Source organism: Lissotriton helveticus, chromosome 3_1 (genome assembly GCF_964261635.1).
Source record: "Lissotriton helveticus chromosome 3_1, aLisHel1.1, whole genome shotgun sequence".
Classification (NCBI taxonomy): Eukaryota; Metazoa; Chordata; class Amphibia; order Caudata; family Salamandridae; genus Lissotriton; species Lissotriton helveticus.
The window spans coordinates 665,817,095-665,835,743 of NC_136061.1; the positions used below are offsets into that span (position 1 = coordinate 665,817,095).

General features: G+C 46.7%; 1 protein-coding gene across 4 annotated transcripts in view; it reads left to right on the top strand.

Annotated features, from left to right (window-relative positions):
• The window catches only part of MACF1 (microtubule actin crosslinking factor 1), a 990,087-nt gene that overhangs the window by 379,776 nt on the left and 591,662 nt on the right, over positions 1-18,649 (top strand). For all 4 annotated transcript variants that reach the window (XM_078680764.1, XM_078680763.1, XM_078680765.1 and 1 more), the window contains exons 29-32: positions 1,347-1,509; positions 2,465-2,548; positions 13,704-13,811; positions 14,643-14,741. In XM_078680764.1, the coding sequence (XP_078536890.1) occupies positions 1,347-1,509; positions 2,465-2,548; positions 13,704-13,811; positions 14,643-14,741 (454 nt within the window). The remainder of the gene's footprint in view (positions 1-1,346; positions 1,510-2,464; positions 2,549-13,703; positions 13,812-14,642; positions 14,742-18,649) is intronic.

Below are 18,649 nucleotides of genomic sequence, written 5' to 3' on the forward strand. Positions count from 1 at the left end.
CTTTCTGGTGTAGGTTGTATTGGTTCGCAGACCCACCACCGGGGTTGGTATTGCTGGGGTATCTATTCTAAGGTAAGGAATCTAATACTAACCTGTTTCTTTCAGATGAACAAGTTACTTACCTTCGGTAACGATATATCTGTAAGAAACAGTAGTTAGTATTAGATTCCTTACCGCCCCGCCCATCCTCCCCGTTCTGCGAACTGATACCTAGGGTTAAGGACATCCCTTTCAGGGCCCTAGTTTCAAATGGCACCAGTGTTAGTTCTCACATGGCTCTGCGTGTTCTGGCGCGGAAAAGCTGTGTGCAAAGAACTGACGTCAGCGCGCGGAGGCGGCGTCTATATACTCCAGCGACGTCATCACGGCGCACGACGCCGACGACGCGGAGCCGCAGGGGACGCCTGCAGACGACGCCTACCGACGCGCAGGGGTACTGCTACGCAAAAGTTTCCGGATCCAGACTGACGCCTGGGGATATTCTAAGGTAAGGAATCTAATACTAACTACTGTTTCTTACAGATATATCGTTACCGAAGGTAAGTAACTTGTTCATCTGGTGATGATGCCCACAGTTGGGGCATTTAAATCACTGGTCTGTTATGAAGCGAAGGTCACATTACAGTTTCTATATCAAAGTGAGGGACAGTAGGGGCTATTTTTAACGGGGTCCAGCGCACATGCCCAGACTCATAAACAAGAAGAAGTATGCAGTTCCACAGTGGGGAAGGTAGAAGGGGGGGAGGGGAGGGGATGAACCAAGGTGATGGGTGAAGGCACACTCAACAGGGAGAAATTCCCTTTTCGGAACTGAAACCCTCAGACACTCAGCAAGCTAGGTGTCATGCTTCATCATATGGGTTTGCTCCTCGTCGGGTCGACGGTGCAATACCCGACGGGCACCCATAGAGATGCTCTTTGGCGGAGATCTTTTGTTTCTGGCGTATGGTGCCGTGGGTGTGAGGGCCCTAGGTGGAAGTGTAGATGTGGGTGGGTAATGTATTGAAAAAGGATAGATAGTCCATTGGAATATTTTAATGTTGTGGTAATCTACCTTGTTAAAAAAGTGAAGAGGGGCTGCTCGCTGGTATCAGGATCCAGGCGAGCAATGGAAACAGCTGCAGCCACAAAGCTTTATACCAAATACCCAGAGAACTTTTCTGACTCAACCTCTAGCTGGTAGAATATGCATAGCACGTGATGCAAAACAATTATTACTGTTAAATAAATGTTTTAATATCCACAATGGAGATCCAAGAATACAGGTAGCTTTTCTTATGACTACAGGGCTTTCATAAAAATCTTGCTTCCTAAGTTGGGTACTTACTCATTGCATTATCTTTCAGCCAAACAGAGCTTGAGAGCATTCAAAATGTACTCAAAGATTTCCGAGGCAGTCACGGGGCTCTGATTAGTTGGATTGAGGCAACCACCTCTCAACAGGAGCAGATGAAACCAGGAAAGAGTCAGGACTCCAGAGTGCTCTCAGAACAACTCAGCCAACAAACGGTAAGACACAGGTGAAGGGCCAGCTCTGGGGAAATAATAGGGAGCCTGGCGCACATTTAATAAGCCCAAAAGAGGAGGAAGCTAGGAAAAAAGTAGTTGAGTCTAGGTTGTGGAGCTAGTATAACAGAGGGGCAATTCTAAAGAAATTACTGTAAGGGATGGCACACTCATGCTGGATACTTAGGCTGTGCATCTTTTCAGAAAATAGGGCAGAGAGAAAGAGCAATACCGATCACAGAAAATGAGTTTTCAAGGAGGACAATTCCTAACACCATCTCAGTGTGCCTGGGGCAGACAGTGTAAGCCCAGGAGAGGAGGCAAGTGTGGATTAAGGCTACTGGTTTCTGTTGCACACATAGTGAACATGGGATAATAGGTGAGGTCTGCACACAAAGACTGAGCACAGGTGAGGGGATCATCTACAGTATAGAGAATGTTAGTCTATGACATATAGAGTTAACTTAGGAGTGGGCACAAACCTGGGAAATGACAGAGGGGCGTGGACATATGGTATGACAACATGAAAGGAGAGAGAAAAAACATCACTAAAGAAAGTGTTAAGTCCTTGGGCACACAGACTATGCATAGGGGAGGGCAGCAAATCAGAGGTGAGGTCTCGAGGGCTGCACACTGACTGACCGAACACTACTGCTTTTGAGGGAATGGAAAGGCACAGGCAAAAAAGAAGGGATGTGGTTTTAGGGGCAAACATTTCAAAGGCAGCACAAGAAGACCGCTTTTGAGAAGTTTTGCTGGAGCCCAGAGTGAGTTGCTAGCATTCCCTGGAGACGTGATGTTTTGGATGACCAAGCGCATTAAGTCAAGGAGTGTTTTGTAGGAATGGGAAATATGTAGAATGAATGAGCTGGCAAGCAGAAGTGGCACCATCTGAATTGTAGCAGGATGTCCTGTGTTGGAAATAATACTGTTATCCTTTGTTTTGTATTTTCCTAAGGCATTGGTTGCAGAAATTGAGAAGAATCAGGCACAGCTAGATGAATGTCAGCGAATATCTCAGCAGTACTCGTCTAGTGTGAAGGTATACACACTGTGTCCTTATGTCTATGTATTATACAGTTAAAAGCTTCTGTTGCTGTAGATAAATAGGCTTTGTATACTCTCCTGCCATCTAGTGCTGGGCTCAAACGTTTGAAAGTTGTTTTTATGTGAAGAAATCTTTTGAGTCACGATGTATAGTGATTCTTCCCTTAGCTGGCAACATTCATGGATATCAACTCCATGTTAAAGTGCCATCTGTTTTCAATGTGTACCGATGGGCCTCGGTATTTGGCACTCATAGCCCTTACCTTCAGGTCCACTTCATCGTTCTAAAACCCCATTAACACTGAAAAACATTCCACACGATGACCTTTCTGTTTTCTTGGCAAAGCTTTATAGTGGATGCTGAAGGTACTCCCCCTTCGGCGTCACCATTGCCCCACGGGTGTTCAACAAGTGCCTGGCAGTGGTGGCTGCCCACTCAAGGAGGGGTGGGGGGCATCCATGTGTTTTCTATCTTGAGGATTGGCTGATCAAGATTGCAATCAGCCAGCAGTGCCTACAGCACATATATTGGACCATCTAACTTATTTAAAATCTTGGGTTCACTAAGACATGGGCAAGCCCCAACTCCAACCCTTCTTAGGTACGATTGTAAAGGCAGCCAAGGGCAAGACCTACCCAAGTTCCTAAAGGGTCATGTCCTTTGGCCAGCTTGTATCTCTTTTTCAGCCACAACATTACTTCACAGTAAGAACTGTAATAAGCCTCTTGGGCATAATGGCCTTGTGCATTGCTTCATACCCAATTCCCGGCTACACATGTGCCTGTTGCAACAGTACCACTCAGCAAAGTAGTCATAAGAGGAGGGCTGAATGGAAAATATAGTGTTGGTAACAGCCAGCGCCCATTTCTACATGCAGTGGTGGAACAGCAACAACTTGTTGCAGGGCAAGCCTTCCTTGGGTTCCATTCTGCAAGCCACCATTACGACGGATGCCTCACAAGCTGGATGGGAAGCTCACTGTGACCACAACAAAGTGCAAGGTGTGTGGAAGCCATTGCAGTAGAGCCACCACATCAACTATCTCACGCTTCTGGTGAGCTGACTTACCCTCAAAGCCTTCCTACCACTTATCCAAGGCCAAGTATTACTGATCAGGACAGACCATATGACCCCCATGCGCTACCTTCAGAAGCAGGGGGACACTCATTCTCTACCCCTCTCCCTGCTGGCTCTGATTATCTGACATTGATCCTTCACCGCCTCCTTCGCTTGACTGCAGTGTACCTTCTGGTGGTGGACACTGATTTAGCTGCTTGTTAAGCAGGATGCCTCAGCAAGTCCATGAATGGGAAATCCACCCGCATTTCCGGCATCAGTAATTCCAGCGCTGGGCCACTCCCGATGTAAACCTGTTCGCCACCACTGAAAACAAAAAGTGCCCAAATTTCGCCTCCCTGTACCCATACCCTTAATCCAAGGGCAATTAGATACAGAGAAACTAATCAAGGATATTTACCTACTCTTTTCCACCTCTCCTGCTACTTCCACTGCTGGTAAGATTGATGCTGCAAACTCTCATTGTGGTGGCTCCCACCGGGGCCAGACAGCTTTGATATTCAGCCCTACTAGATATGTCGATCAGCCCCCTCGAGAGGCTCCCCAGCACAGTGGATCTTCTCACAAGGAACCAAGGCCAGATCAGGCACCCAGATCACAAGCAACCCATTCTGGTGACCTGGCACCTAAGGTTCTAGAATTTGGGTACTTGAGTCTCCCCCAGGATTATATGGTCATCCTACGTGAGTCCCGTAGCCCAACGTGTGCAAGATGTGCTACAAAGTGGGAAAGATTTGTCCACTACTGCAACGCAAAGAAGGTGTAGATCATCTAGCACCTGTAGTCCAAGACATCATCATCATCCACACTCCCTCTTTCCCAGCCCTGTCCTTAAGTTGTTAATGGAGGGCCTCAAAAGATTCATTCCCCTTAGCGATCCTCCTTCACCACTGTGAAACCTCAATATCCCACCTATCTAGCTCATGGGTCCTCTATTTGAACCCTTACACTCTTGCCAGCTTCAGTGCCTTTCTTGTAATGTAGCATTCCTGGTGGCAGTAACCAAGTTACGCCACATTAGTAAGCTGCAGGCTTCCAATGTGCTAGAACATTTCATACAAGTTCGCAAAAACAGAGTAGTAGTCAGAACAAACCCTAAATTCCTTCTGAAGGTGGATTCCCTATTCCATCTTAACCAGATTATGGAGTTCCCAGTCTTCCTCTTCCACCCATTCTCTGTAGTGGAGAGAGTGCTCCATACACTAGACCTGAAGCGCGCTTTCATGAATTACATTGAAAGAACTAAACTTTTTTGCAAGGCTGATCAAATATGTGTGGCCTTTGCAAAGCCTCACAAGGTGCAACCTATCTCCAAAGCAGGGATTGCTTGATGGATAATTAAGCATATTCAGACTTGCTGTCTCAGACAAGAGCGACCTCCCAGTTACTCCTAGTGCTCACTCTACTCGAAAGACGGCTGCTACTATGGCCTTTTTAGGGAACATTCACCCTAGCCGTCATACGCGAGGCGGCTACATGGTCAACCCCACATACCTTTACTAAGCACTACTGTGTAGACGTTCTAGCCAGGCAACATGCATTTGTTGGCCAGACAGTTCTAAAAACGTTATACCAGACATCTGCATCATCCATACACTGGCCACTGCTTATGTAGCGTACTACTTTACAGTCTATGCTTAGCATGTGCATCTACAGCAACACATGCTACAAACGGAAAATGTTACTCTGTAAGCATTGTTCATAGTGTGGCTCTGATCACAGATCTCTCTTTCCTTAAGTCATAATGCTTTAGTGCAATTCATGTGCATCATTTACTGTTCATTTATAACTTCATACTACTCTCACCCGTAGCATGTGAATCTACAGCACTACATGCTGTTAACAGATGTTTATAGGGTGAAAAATGTGTTCGAGGCATATGAGCTGCAGATTCTACACTTTGCATTAGATCGCCACCTGGTGTTGGGCTCGGATGATTGCTTGTTGTTGTTGTCTTGGAAGAAGTCTTTGTAGTCACAAGATAGGTGAATTCTCCCTTGGACGATAGTGAGCATGGGCATCAGCTCCATCCTTAGATTGTTTTTTTCCGCCACTGGGTTCGGATGAAACTTTTCCGCTCCAGTTCGAAATCTACTTTTCAAGTACTTCGACGCGAAAAATTTTCTTCTAACTTCACCAAACAACTTTGGATACCAATAAACATCGACTAGACTTCGTCAGCTCAATTCCGGTCGTCGACGCGGGCCGTTGGACCTACCCACGCTATGAGGCCTACACCTCATGGAAAGGACGCCATTCAAAAGATGCCCTGAGTGTGGAGCAAAATTTCCACACAGTGACCATCACGAGGTCTGTAACCTGTGCTTATCGCCAGACCACGACGAATCCAGCTGCACGGCCTGTGCATCCTTTCGATCGAAAAAGACCATTCGGGATCGGAGGGCCCATCGACGCGACATGCAGAGATCAGCGCCGGAACCAGTGGATATCTTCGACGAATGTCCATATGTCCCGAAAGAATATTCTGATGATCTCCAGATCGTATCCGAGGCAGATGACTCCGATGACTCCATACCTTCGGGTCAACGCCTGAGTACCACTGCCCCTATCCCAGCCCAAACACCAAAATCGAAGGCAAAGGTCAACACTCCGCCTGCGGGGCCCAGTCGAGACCGAAAAAACACTTCGAAAACCCAGCCATCGAGCCCGGCTCCGAGGAAAATAATGAAGCTTTCCGGTAGCTCCATACCGAGCAAACCGCATGTGCCCATACCACCTGCTCCCTCGGCACCGAAACAAAAAGAAGTCCCACTTCCAAAAGACACTCCGACTCCAGGAGACAAAGCGGCTCCGAAAACAACAAAGCCTGTTTCCGATGCCCTGAAAATAGCTTCCACTCTGAAGCCAATACCCTCGATGCCGAAACAAACAAAGCCTGCATCCGATCCTTCCAAGTAAACAAAACAGGCTTCGGCTCCAAAGACAATACCTTTGGTGCCAAAATCTACGCCAAAGGCTAAAGACAAGCAACAAACAGGTTCGGAACCGAAAAGATCGGCGCCGAAGGCTATGTGTCGAGAAGAGGAGCTTTTCCTACTAGATCCTTTACAAAAAAGGATCTACATTGATCCAGAAATAGGACATGTTTCTACCACACCACACAGGAAGAGGAAGTCAGATACAGCACCTACACCTCCAGTGCCTGTCAAGAAGAAGGACTCTGCCACATCTCCTATGCACCCTTCTTATCCTGTATCTCCCTCTCCTGCTCTTCCTTTAAACATTTTACTTCAAAATTCTCCTACTCATTCTCCACAACATACACCTCCTCAGGATGTTGATGATGATTAGTATAGCATGGGGGGAGGGAGAGACCCAGATGACCCTTTTCCCTACCCAACAGGTTCACCATACTGGGAGTATCCAAACCCAGAATGTACCAGATATTCCTGACCCACATATATATCCATCTAAACCTTCTCCTCCAGAAGACAATATTGGCTTTGGACACATAATTAATAGGGCTGCCATCTATCACAATGTCACCATGCATTCAGATGAGGCAGAGGAAGATTTTTTACTAGACACTTTTGAACACTCCCAAAAATCTGTGCAAATACTCCCAATGATTAAAGGAGTCATTAAACATGCACCAGAAGTGTTTAAAGATCCTGTAAGTGCTAGAATCATAAAACCAAATCCCAGACTCCCTAGTAGTTTCAGACGCTAGGAAAAGAGCAAATTCACAAACATCAGGTGAAGCACCACCTCCTGATAAAGAATCAAAGATCATAGATGCTTCAGGAAAAAGAATAGCTGCCCAAGCTAGCAATACATGGCGCATCGCTAACACACAGGCCCTCCTCGCAAGATATGACAGGGCTCACTGTGATCAGCTAGAGAAGCTCTTACAACACCTACCTGACCAATATAAGGCACAAGCAGATGACCTCATACAAGAGGGTAAGCTTATATCAAATGCCTCCATTAAATGTGCACTAGATGTAGGAGACACTGCATCCAGAGCAATAAACACCAGTGTCCTCCTTAGACGTCACGCGCGGCTACGCATTTCAGGATTTAAGCAAGAGGTACAAACCGCTATATTAAATCAACCATTCAACCAACAACAATTGTTTGGTCCAGAGGTAGACAAAGCACTTGCAAAAATGAAAAAAGACACTGACACAGCCAAGTCTATGGGAGCTCTGCAGTCCACCCAAGCAAAAGGATCCATTCGTTGCTCCTTCTACAGAGGAAGCTCCAAACAAGCTGGAACAGACAATTCAGCTTCCTTTAAAACAAATACACAAACATCCTCTAATAAAGGATATTTTAGAGGAGGCTACAGAGGCAACAACAACAAGGGAAGAGGTCGAGGAAATAACAATAATCAAACCTCTCCCAACACAAAACAGTGACTTCCTTCTGCTCCCCCAACAGCATTCCATTCCTGTAGGGGGCAGACTAACACAGCTCCTACCTGTCTGGAATTCTATCACAACAGACAAGTGGGTAAGACAAATTATCCAGTATGGTCACTGCCTAGAGTTTACAGCTACCCCTCCACATATACCACCCAGACAGCGTCCATTGTCCACAGAACATCTAACGCTGCTACAACAAGAGGTTTTCTCATTGCTGCAAAAAGATGCAATAGAGCTAGTTCCGTTAAAACATCAAGGAACAGGGGTTTATTCACTCTATTTCCTAATACCCAAAAAGGACGGAACACGAAGACCAATTCTAGACCTAAGGCCTCTCAATCTGTATATACACTCAGATCATTTTCACATGATCACTTTACAACAAGTGCTCCCATTGTTGCAACAAGGCGAATTCCTAACCACACTAGACCTCAAGGACGCCTACTTTCACATTCCCATACATCCTTCTCACAGGAAATACCTCAGATTTGTACTAGAAGGACAACACTATCAGTTCAAAGTCCTTCCATTCGGGGTCACAACTGCACCACTAGTGTTTACAAAGTGCCTAGCAGTAGGAGCAGCACATCTCAGAAGACAACATATCCACGGCTTCCCATACTTAGACGATTGGCTCATAAAAGCCAAGTCATTCAATCAGTGTATCCAACACACATCTCAAACAATTCAAACACTGCACAACTTGGGGTTTACAATCAACTACACCAAGTCACATCTCCAGCCCTCTCATGTACATCAATACCTAGGGACTACCATAAACACCAATACAGCTCTTGCTTATCCCAGTCCAGCCAGGATACAGAGCATTCAAGCCTTAGTTACAAGGTTTCAAAACCAGCGCTCTCCCCCAGCCAGAGTGTTCATGCAACTAATAGGCATGATGGCATCTTTTTTTTTGAAAACCTTTATTGACATTTCAACCAAATACAAGTATGGGCCTACAACCCCCGGGGCTGGCCGCTAAGCAGTTAGATTAACAGAGAGCAATTTTTAATCACATGCAGCACCTCGGGGAGCAGAATCACCATGCTAGCGTACTCTTGGTCACTGAACAGCACAATTAGAAAAACAGGATGGAAAAGGTTTTCATTTTATAGTATAGGATGGAAGGATCAGGTGCCGAACAATTTCCCAGCAGCGAAAAACGGCAGGCAGAATAGTAAACGTGTCAACAGTAAACAGTAATCGGTCAAATCAATGGCGCTGGAACAGGCGGTTCAGGAAGTGAGGGAATATTACGGTCAATGCGCGCCTGCCAGTCACCTGCCCTAAGACCCAGAGAACACCACGAAAATTGAGGCACAGATGAAAAAGCAGTGATTGATACCAAAGGAAACCCACTGCACTGACCCAGAAAAAGAAAAAGACAAAGAAAGATAAAAGAAGAGAAAAAAGGCCATAGAAACAAAAATAAAAACGAAAAATCCCCTCCCCCAACCCCCCACCCTGCACCCCTGCAGATGACTACGGCCCCCCCCCCCAGCAGTGTGCCTGTCGCCCAAGAACCAAACCCGAAATATAGAAGAAACAGAGAAAAAGGAGAAAGAAAGGAAACCCCACCCAACGGGGAAGTGGGGGAGGGCGAAAGTCTATGCGCTCCCGGTCTCTCCCCCCCGCCCTAACAAAGGGGGCCCCCCTAAGCCAGCACGAATAAAGTTGTCCACCATACAAAAATGCCCCGGGGGAAACCACAAACCCCCTACCCCGGAATCCGTCTGTTAATGAAGCAGTCCCGTTACCAATAGATCCATCGTAAACAATTCAACCCACAATCTCAGCCTTGGCCCCGTCTATCAAAGTTGCCGAGTCCCTCGGATAAGTAAAGCCCCATCCCCGGGAAGTCAAAAGTCACACAGAAGCAGCCGGAGCTTGGGCCAGCAAACGGGAGAGGAATAGCAGATCCCAACGCACACGGCTTGCACAAACGATGTCCCTCCCCGTCTCCGAAGCCAAGCATTGTTACATCCGCCATGTTGGGAGACCGATTGGGGAGGGGGTGCGACTCGTTCCGATACAGATTATAATGTGGGCCAACAGTGTCCAGGATGAGGGAAGCAGTAAAATGTTCCGAGAACTGTAGGACCGATGTTTCCGAGAACGTAAGAGAGTCACCAATCTCAGCACACACGATGAGTTCCATTTCTTCGGGGGGAGGCACAGCTTCCAGCACCGGGTCCAAACGCGCCACTAGGGCGCCCAACAGGAGGCAGGTCGGCTGCCAGGTCTCAAAAATCAAGTCAGGGCTTGCTCCCGGTCCTATGACCCCATCTGCTGCCGACAGTAAATGATTGACCCGGGCCCTCACCGTCGCGTGAAGCGCCGCAAGTTCCGCCATTACCATCCGCAAGGAAGGGCCACAATGGGTCTGTTCCGCCAAGTTCCATACGTCCGCAGACATAACGATCCCCACGGAGAGGCGCCTTCTCCGGGGCAGGATACGCCGGAGCAGAAACAAACCGTGGGGGACGGGCCAGCAGCACGCATCAACGCGCGGCGGGACCCCCACCCCGGGGCACCAGCGGTGCTAGTGCCGGGCCTCCGGGCCGGGGCCCCCCGCGACACAGCACCGCGCGCCACCCGTCACCTCACCTCAGGTACAGCACTGAGCAGCAGATGGTTGCAAAGTAGTCCAGAGAAATTTTCAAAAGTTCCAAGGACCGGACCCAACCACTCTCCTCAGTCCGTTGTTGTTCACATTGAACCCGGGTAGACCAGCAATCGAGTCCCCGGCTTCCAGTCTGGGTTAGGCCTCAAAACATTTTCGATGTTACTTCACCCCAGAACATCAGAGAAATTCCGTGGTCACACCATCGGGGTGCCGACTAGTTCACCCACACGAATCCGGGGCAGGAGATCAGGATATTCGACAGGATAAGCGAGCGTAGGACGGAGGTCAGCGGAGCCGGGAGACTATGCGGCCATCTTGGTTGGTGTCGTAGCTCCTCCCGCATCTTGCATTTTTATTGTACCATATGCAAGACTGCAAATGCGTCCATTGCAGGAATGCCAAGCACATCAGTGGAATCAGGCACACAGACAACTAACAGACCTTGTGTTGGTGGACAGCCGCACACATCGCTCTCTGCAGTGGTGGAACACCAAAAACGTGTCCTAAGGGTGGCCGTTCCTCGAGCCAGTTCAACAGATAGCACTGACAACAGACGCATCCCTGATAGAATGGGGAGCACATCTGCTCCACCACACAACTCAGGGAAGATGGACCGCTCAACAAAAGGTGCTTCACATCAATCACCTAGAGTTGCTGTCAATTTTCCTAGCACTGAAGTCCTTCCAAGTGCACATACGGAACAAAGCTGTTTTAATCCGGACGGACAACATGACAGCCATATACTACATACAAAAAAAGGATGCACACATTCCCTGCAGCTGTCCCACCTTGCACAAATCATTTGAAGATGGGCCATTCCACAAAGGATTTATCTGCTTGCAGAACTACTTCCAGGAGTTCACAATCAGATAGCCGATCTGTTAAGTCGACAGACACAACAGATTCTACATCTGCAAGTTCTACAACCATTCTTTCACAATTGGGGTCATCCAGACATAGACTTGTTGGCCACACACGAAAACGCAAAATGGCCAACCTTTGCCGCCAGGTTTCCACACTCGTTGTCCAAGGGCAATGCGATATGGATGAACTGGTCAGGCAGATTTGCGTCCGCTTTTCCGCTAATCCCACTAATACCACTAGTGGTACGCAAGCTCAGACAACAGTCTCTCAAACTGATCCTGGTAGCTCCCACTTGAGCACGCCAACTGTGGTTCACCACACTGCTAGAACTCTCTCTAGTTCCACACCAAAAACTGTCTCTGACACCATCCATGCTAACGCAGAACAATGGAGACCTCAGGCATCCAGATCCAAGTCAACTGAATCTGGCAATCTGGCTACTGAAGTCTTAGAGTTTGGTTACCTTAACCTGCCACCAGACTGTACGAATATCATTAAAGAAGCCAGAGGATCTACAACTAGAGTTTGCTATGCTGCTAAATGGAAAAGATTTGCCATTTACTGCACTAATAATCAAATTGATTCTTTGGATGCTTCCATCCAAAATATTATCTGTTACCTTCTCCATTTACAGAGATGTAATCTGGCATATTCATCTATACGCTTACATCTTGCAGCCATTGCGGCATATCTACAAAACAGACAACATATGTTGTTGTTTAGAGTACCAGCATTAAAAGCTTTTATGGAAGGATTAAAAAGAATTATCCTCCTAGGTTACCACCCTCTCCAGAGTGGAACCTAAATATTGTTCTTACCAGGCTCATGGGACCCCCTTTTGAACCTTTACACAAACCTGAACTGCAATTTCTCACATGGAAAACCGCTTTCCTCATTGCTATTACCTCCCTTAGAAGAGTTAGTGAGATTCAAGCTTTCACTATACCAGAACCATTCTTACAATTACACCGTAACAAAGTGGTTCTAAGGACTAATCCTAAATTCCTTCCTAAAGTAATTACTCCTTTTCATCTACACCAATCTGTAGAATTACCAGTGTTTTTTTTCAAAACCCAGACTCTGTAGCAGAGAGAGCTCTACACACACTAGATATCAAAAGAGCTCTTCTCTGTTACACCAATAGGACCAAATCCTTTTGCAAAACAAAGCAACTATTTGTAGCTTTCTCTCCACCACATAAATGCAAACCTATTTCTAAATTAGGAATTGCAATGTGGATTGTTAAATGTATACAAATATGCTATCACAAGGCGAAACGCACATTAACAGTTCCTCCTAGAGCGCACTCCACACGCAAACTAGGAGCCTCCATGGCTTTCTTAGGGAACATTCCCCTAGAAGACATCTGCAAGGCAATAACATGGTCTACAACACACACCTTCACTAAACACTATTGTGTTTATGTACAAGCCAAGCAGCAAGCTGCAGTAGGCCAAGCTGACCTCAAAACTCTCTTTCAAACTACTGCAACGGATACAGGTGACCACCACTAGGGGAGACACTGCTGCACAATCTATGCAAAGTGTAGAATCTGCAGCTCATATGCCTCGAATGGAAAATGCTACTTACCAGTATGCATCTGTTCTTGGCATGTAGAGCTGCAGATTTCTACACGCCCTCCCGGGACCTGTATCTGTTCCAGTTTTATCTTAATTAGAAATAAACGCATGGACATCCTTTCTTTCTTTCTACTAACTCCATCATTTCCCATCATGGCGAAAAACAATATAAAGATGGAGCCGATGCCCATGCGCACTATCGTCCAAGGGAAGAGTCACCTACCTCGTGACTACAAAGACTTCTTCCAAGACGACAACAATATGCAATCATACGAACCCAACACCAGGTGGCGATCTAATGCAAAGTGTAGAAATCTGCAGCTCTACATGCCAAGAACAGATGCATACTGGTAAGTAGCACTTTCCTTCTGTTACATGTGCTTCTCCCTCATACTGTTCCCATTGAGAAGATATCTTGTCTGGCCCTGGTTTCTCTCAGCTTAAAGCTTTTCTGATGCCCCTGGCAGAATTGATTAATCTTCCGTTCATTCAAGCCCTGTTATAGGCTAGAACATAGATTCCATGAGTAATTTATAATAGCATGTATTTCGAAGTAAGAATTACTTCATTGAGTCTCTTTGTGACAAAGGATCAATTGTTTATTCTTCCAGGAGTATGAGTTGCAGTTGATGACATACCGAGCATTTGTGGAGTCCCAGCAGAAATCTCCAGGGAAGCGCAGGCGCATGCTCTCCTCCTCTGATGTGGTAACGCAGGAGGTAAGTTCTCTGCTACAGTCTGTCTCAGCAGCTGTGATTTTATCTGTTCTGGTAATGTATGATGTGAGTGCTCATTATGACCTCATTTATGGCTCTTCTTATGTGTAGACGAGAGAAGGGAGTAATCTGTTATATTCTCTGTGTGTTCCCAGGCTGTCTTTTGTACAGATGACACAGGAAGTGTGTGCTGACCATGCACACAACTCCTCTGACGTGTTGTTAGAGGAGGTCAATCATTATGCTCTTTCTGATGAATGATTGTACATTCATCCTGCTCCATTCAATTCTCACACTTCATTGTGCATTTTCTCCCCTTTCATGCAAACGAATAAGCTTCTGATTAGATCCTTTCCTTACACTAATGATGTCTTTTGAAGAGTGACTCAATTGAATACGTTATTACTTTAGAGTTTTTTAGATTATCCTCTAATAACTTGGTTTTATCTCCTTCTTTCTTCACTTCCATTTCTTCTCCCTCTGCTGATTTTGCCTCGTCTTTCTTTTTTCCTTTCTCGCTTAAACTAGCAACCTTATGCTTCCCCTACCTCCTACATTACTTTTCTTTGGATCTGGATTCTCCCTTACTCTGCCATCCCCTCTGTCTTGCCTTTTCTGCCGTATGCTGCTTTACTTCCTTTCCAAGCTGGCCTCCAGTCTTTGTTCTTTTTTCATCTGACTTTCTTCTCCGTTCTCTCACTTAGCTGCAGTCCCCATCTCTGATCGTATTGTTCTCAGCCATAATTAAGAGTTCACTAGGCCCCAAGTTTGATGGTTTTGCTGTAACACGCCTCATTTAGGGCTTCAGGGTGTAACCATGTCCTTTTGTTGCAGTTCATGGACCTTCGCACCCGTTACACAGCTTTGGTGACCCTAACTACTCAGCATGTGAAATATATCAGCGATGCCCTGCGGAGGCTAGAGGAAGAGGAGGTAGGACGTACTGGGACAGTAGAGGGGCTTAAAAGTGCTATATCTGAATGTGGTCTGTTTTGATGGCCACTGTAATAGAATGAGAACATACTGCCTATCAAAAATGCTTTACTGATATATTTGCGCTTCCATAAGTTTCTACATTGGATTGCTGAGTAACTCTGATAATGGATATGTGTAGTCTGCATTAGTAGGTATGCATTGTATGTGTTTGCTCCAGTTGGCTTTGAGTTGTGCAGTTATTTGGTTCCAACCATCACAAATTGTGCCATGCCTTCTGTTTGATGTCAGTGCATGTCTTTTGTCCAAGGGGCGTAGTGCTGGGTGTATTTGACTTATGTGGTTATATTTGTCCAAGCAGTCTAAATTTGGGCGTGTTGTGTAGTTCCAACTAATCCGTAAGATCTGCGCATTTGTTTGGGCATCATTAACTTTGGGCTAGATGCCCAAAGTTAATGTTAATGAGCACCCCGCGGGTAATGTTTTCCTTGAGACTAGCTAGCTCACAGTGCCACCATAAGCCTCCCTAACCCTACGAGGGAGCGAATGGTTTCTGGCAACCACTGAACATGACAACCCTGACCCCTCCGGGATCGTGGAAACAGATCAGAACCTCTCGCCCACTCACTTGGGCTCTTGTGTTTTAAGAGAAAATACAGAGAATAACACTAGGACGTTTTCAATCTAATTATTAAACCAGCATCATACTTGTACAAAATACATGTGCGGCGATAATCCGTATACAGAAGCAGATGAAAGTGATTACAGTTTCCAAAAGAGTACATTATAGATCTAGTTCTACCATGGTGCTAAAACAGTGTATATATGCAGGTATATGAAACAAGGTAGTAATCAGCCATACTCCTACTATGAAAACCCTACTCTGTGTGTGCCTAGTGTCTGTGTAGGTATAAAGTCAAGAATCCCCCCACAGGATGATCTAACCCCATTACCTGGTGGGAGAGAATGTAGGACGCCATCCTGGTCAAGAACTGGACACCCCTCACGGAGATGTCAGACTACTGTGTAGTGAAGACTCTGCATGCAGGGACCCTCGGTGTCAGCCGAAGTGCTTTCTCTACTAATCCTCTGAGATGCTGTGAGAAAGTGGCTCTATATATACTGGACTAGAATGGAGTACAGGGTGTATAGAGTCCACCAACCCAGAGGTATAACAGAGGTAAAAGTCAGAACTGACCTTACTCTCCAAAGTGGTAGCTTGGTCGAGCAGTAAGACAGTACCAGAGGACAATGTAAAGCATTTGTTGCACACACTCAGTCAGCAAAAGGTTTCACACACTCAAGGACTGAACTGCAGGATAATTGTTTTTATATCCACAGATATAGTGGTTTTATTTTTAGAACCAACAGTTATAAAAATATACTTTTCTCGTTATGAGTACTCTCATGTAATTACTTTGCAAAGGAGCAATAAAGTTTGTGCAGACAATTAATACAGTATTGACAGTAAGCAACACAATCCTAAAACACACTATAGCATTGAGCTCAATGAGTTTTCCACATGTTAGTACAGTTGATTACTATAGAGATTACTTTAGTAGTTCTAGGACCAGATCCTAGATTCAGTCCTGGGGTCTAAGCTGAAACCAGATTAGCAAAAACGTTTTAGTTACTGTAGTGAATTTGCATGAATATAAAGCTGTTTTAAAAGTTCCCACTTAAAAACATTTCAATGTAAATCTGACAATGTTATTCAATGGGAGAAAATTCAGGTTGCAGGTAAAGTACGATCGCGTTACTTTTGTAATCCAGCAATGGTCTCCTGGGGCCAGCACTGGGGTCTTCACTTAAAACAGGTAGGTAATTGCGTTTCAGTATTTCGTATGATTTTTAAAGAATATTTCAAGTTTTCAAAAGTAGTTTTCATAGAAAAGCAGACCATGGGTTCCTATAGAGAAAATGCAGATTACTAGTAAACCCGGTACGGATTACTTTTACGGTTCAGTACTGGGCTGAAAGGTACAGTACTGACTTCTCCTCTGATCACAGGTGAGTATTTCGGAATTCGGCTGATTTTATATGAATATTTTCAGTTTTCAAAACTTCACACTTAAAAGAAATTTCATAGATAAACAGTCAATGGTTTCCTATAGAAGAAATTTAGATTACTAGCAGACACGGTTGTGATTACTATTGTGGTTCAGTACTGGGCTACAAGGTACAGTACTGGCTTCTCTCTTGATCAGAGGTGAGTAATTCGAAATTCGTTATTCGGCTGATTTTAGATGAATATTTTAAAGTTTCAAAACTTCACACTTTGAAGATTTTTCGAGTCAAACCAGTCAATGTTATCCTATGGCAGGAAAGTGAGTCATCGGTTTCCAGGTGAGTACTCGACTGGTGAAGTTAAGGGTCTGGGCATAGACTCAGGGGTCCCCCAGGGTCAGGTAGGTACAATTAGTACACCCTCAGCGGCACAGGGGCGGCCGGGTGCAGAGGTAGTTAGGCCACATGTTGTCCAATGAGAGGCAGGGGGCCTTCGGTTGGTGGCTGATGGCTAGCAGGCCATGCGGCTGTGGGAGCTGGGCTCCTGGTCACTTGCTCAGGGCAAATGTGGAAGTAGAATAGGATACAGGTTGCACTGCCAGGGGCACTCGGGCGGCTGGGTGCAGGGTGCTTTTGAGCCATCGGGCGCTCAATGTTATCCAATGAGGATCTTGAAAAGGAAAAATGGCTGCAGGCTCGGGGACGGTGGATCTTCAGGAGCGACCAGCACTTCGAGGGGTAAGTTGGGATCTTGGAGGATAGGTAGGCACCCAGGAGTTGGGCACAGGGGGCTGTCGGGCGCCGGGTGCAGGGGTGTCTTTTGAGGTCGGGAAATCTTACCCCCTGCTGGTCGCGGTCGGAGGGGTCCCTTGTCCTGAGCCTGCAGGCATCGTCGGGGTCGTCGAGGAGGTTCCTTGGGCACTGGATTCCGAGTCAGAATCGCCGGGGGGATGTCCTCAGGGTCTTGGTTCACTCCAGCACAGGCCAGGCTTGGCTGGTGCAGAGGGTGCAGGGTTCTTGGTTCTGGGCTGATGCCAGGGCTTGTTACTTGCATTGAGCAGTACCACTGCTCGTGGGAGACCCAGGTAGTCAGAGTCACAAGGCAGTCAGGTCCTCCAGGGTTTTTAAGGTTGCTGACCACTGGAGATGCCGGGGGTTAGCAGGAGTAGGTTCGAGGGTCGTCAGGCCGGTAGGGCTGGGGTCAAATCAGTTGGTGTCTTCCTCTTCTTAGCAGCTGCACAGCAGGTCTTCTTGTTTCTTGTTCTTCTTTCTTGTTTTGGTATCTGGATCTGAGGAAGGAAGGCTCAGGGAGCCCCTAAATACTAAATTTAGGGGCGTTACAGGTAGGGCAAGGGCAGGGGCCAATAGGTCCCTGTCCTGGGGTGAGTACACCCCCTAGCCTGCTCCTCTCCTGTGGGAAGGGGGCAGGAGCCTAGCTGGGATTGGGCAGGGCTCCCAATCTACAAGATGGCCGGAGCCCGGGGTCGTGCTTCACCTCGCCTCCTCCACCTGAGGGGTGGAGTTGGCAAGGGTTGGCACACCCCCCTTCCTGACATAGTTTTTCCCGCCAGTCTTCCTGCCAGAGTGGCAGTAGACGGGTGGGGGCCAGGTGCTGGGTACAGCAAATCGTCTGGAGAAGCTCTCAGAGGCGGCATGCCTTTGAAGCTTCCCCCTGTCCATCCTGGGGGAGGAGACATAGCACCTCGCCCAGGATGTGCATTGTTGCAGGCCCAGGAGAGCAGGGGGGCTCTCCAACCAGGGGGTCCAGCAACATGTCTGCTGTGTGGCAGCCTCTGCAGCCACTCAGCACAGACGTGGATTGTAGGTTAGGTTTCAGGGGGCATCTCTAAGATGCCCTGTGTAGTGCATTTTACATTAAATCCCACACTGGCATCAGTGTG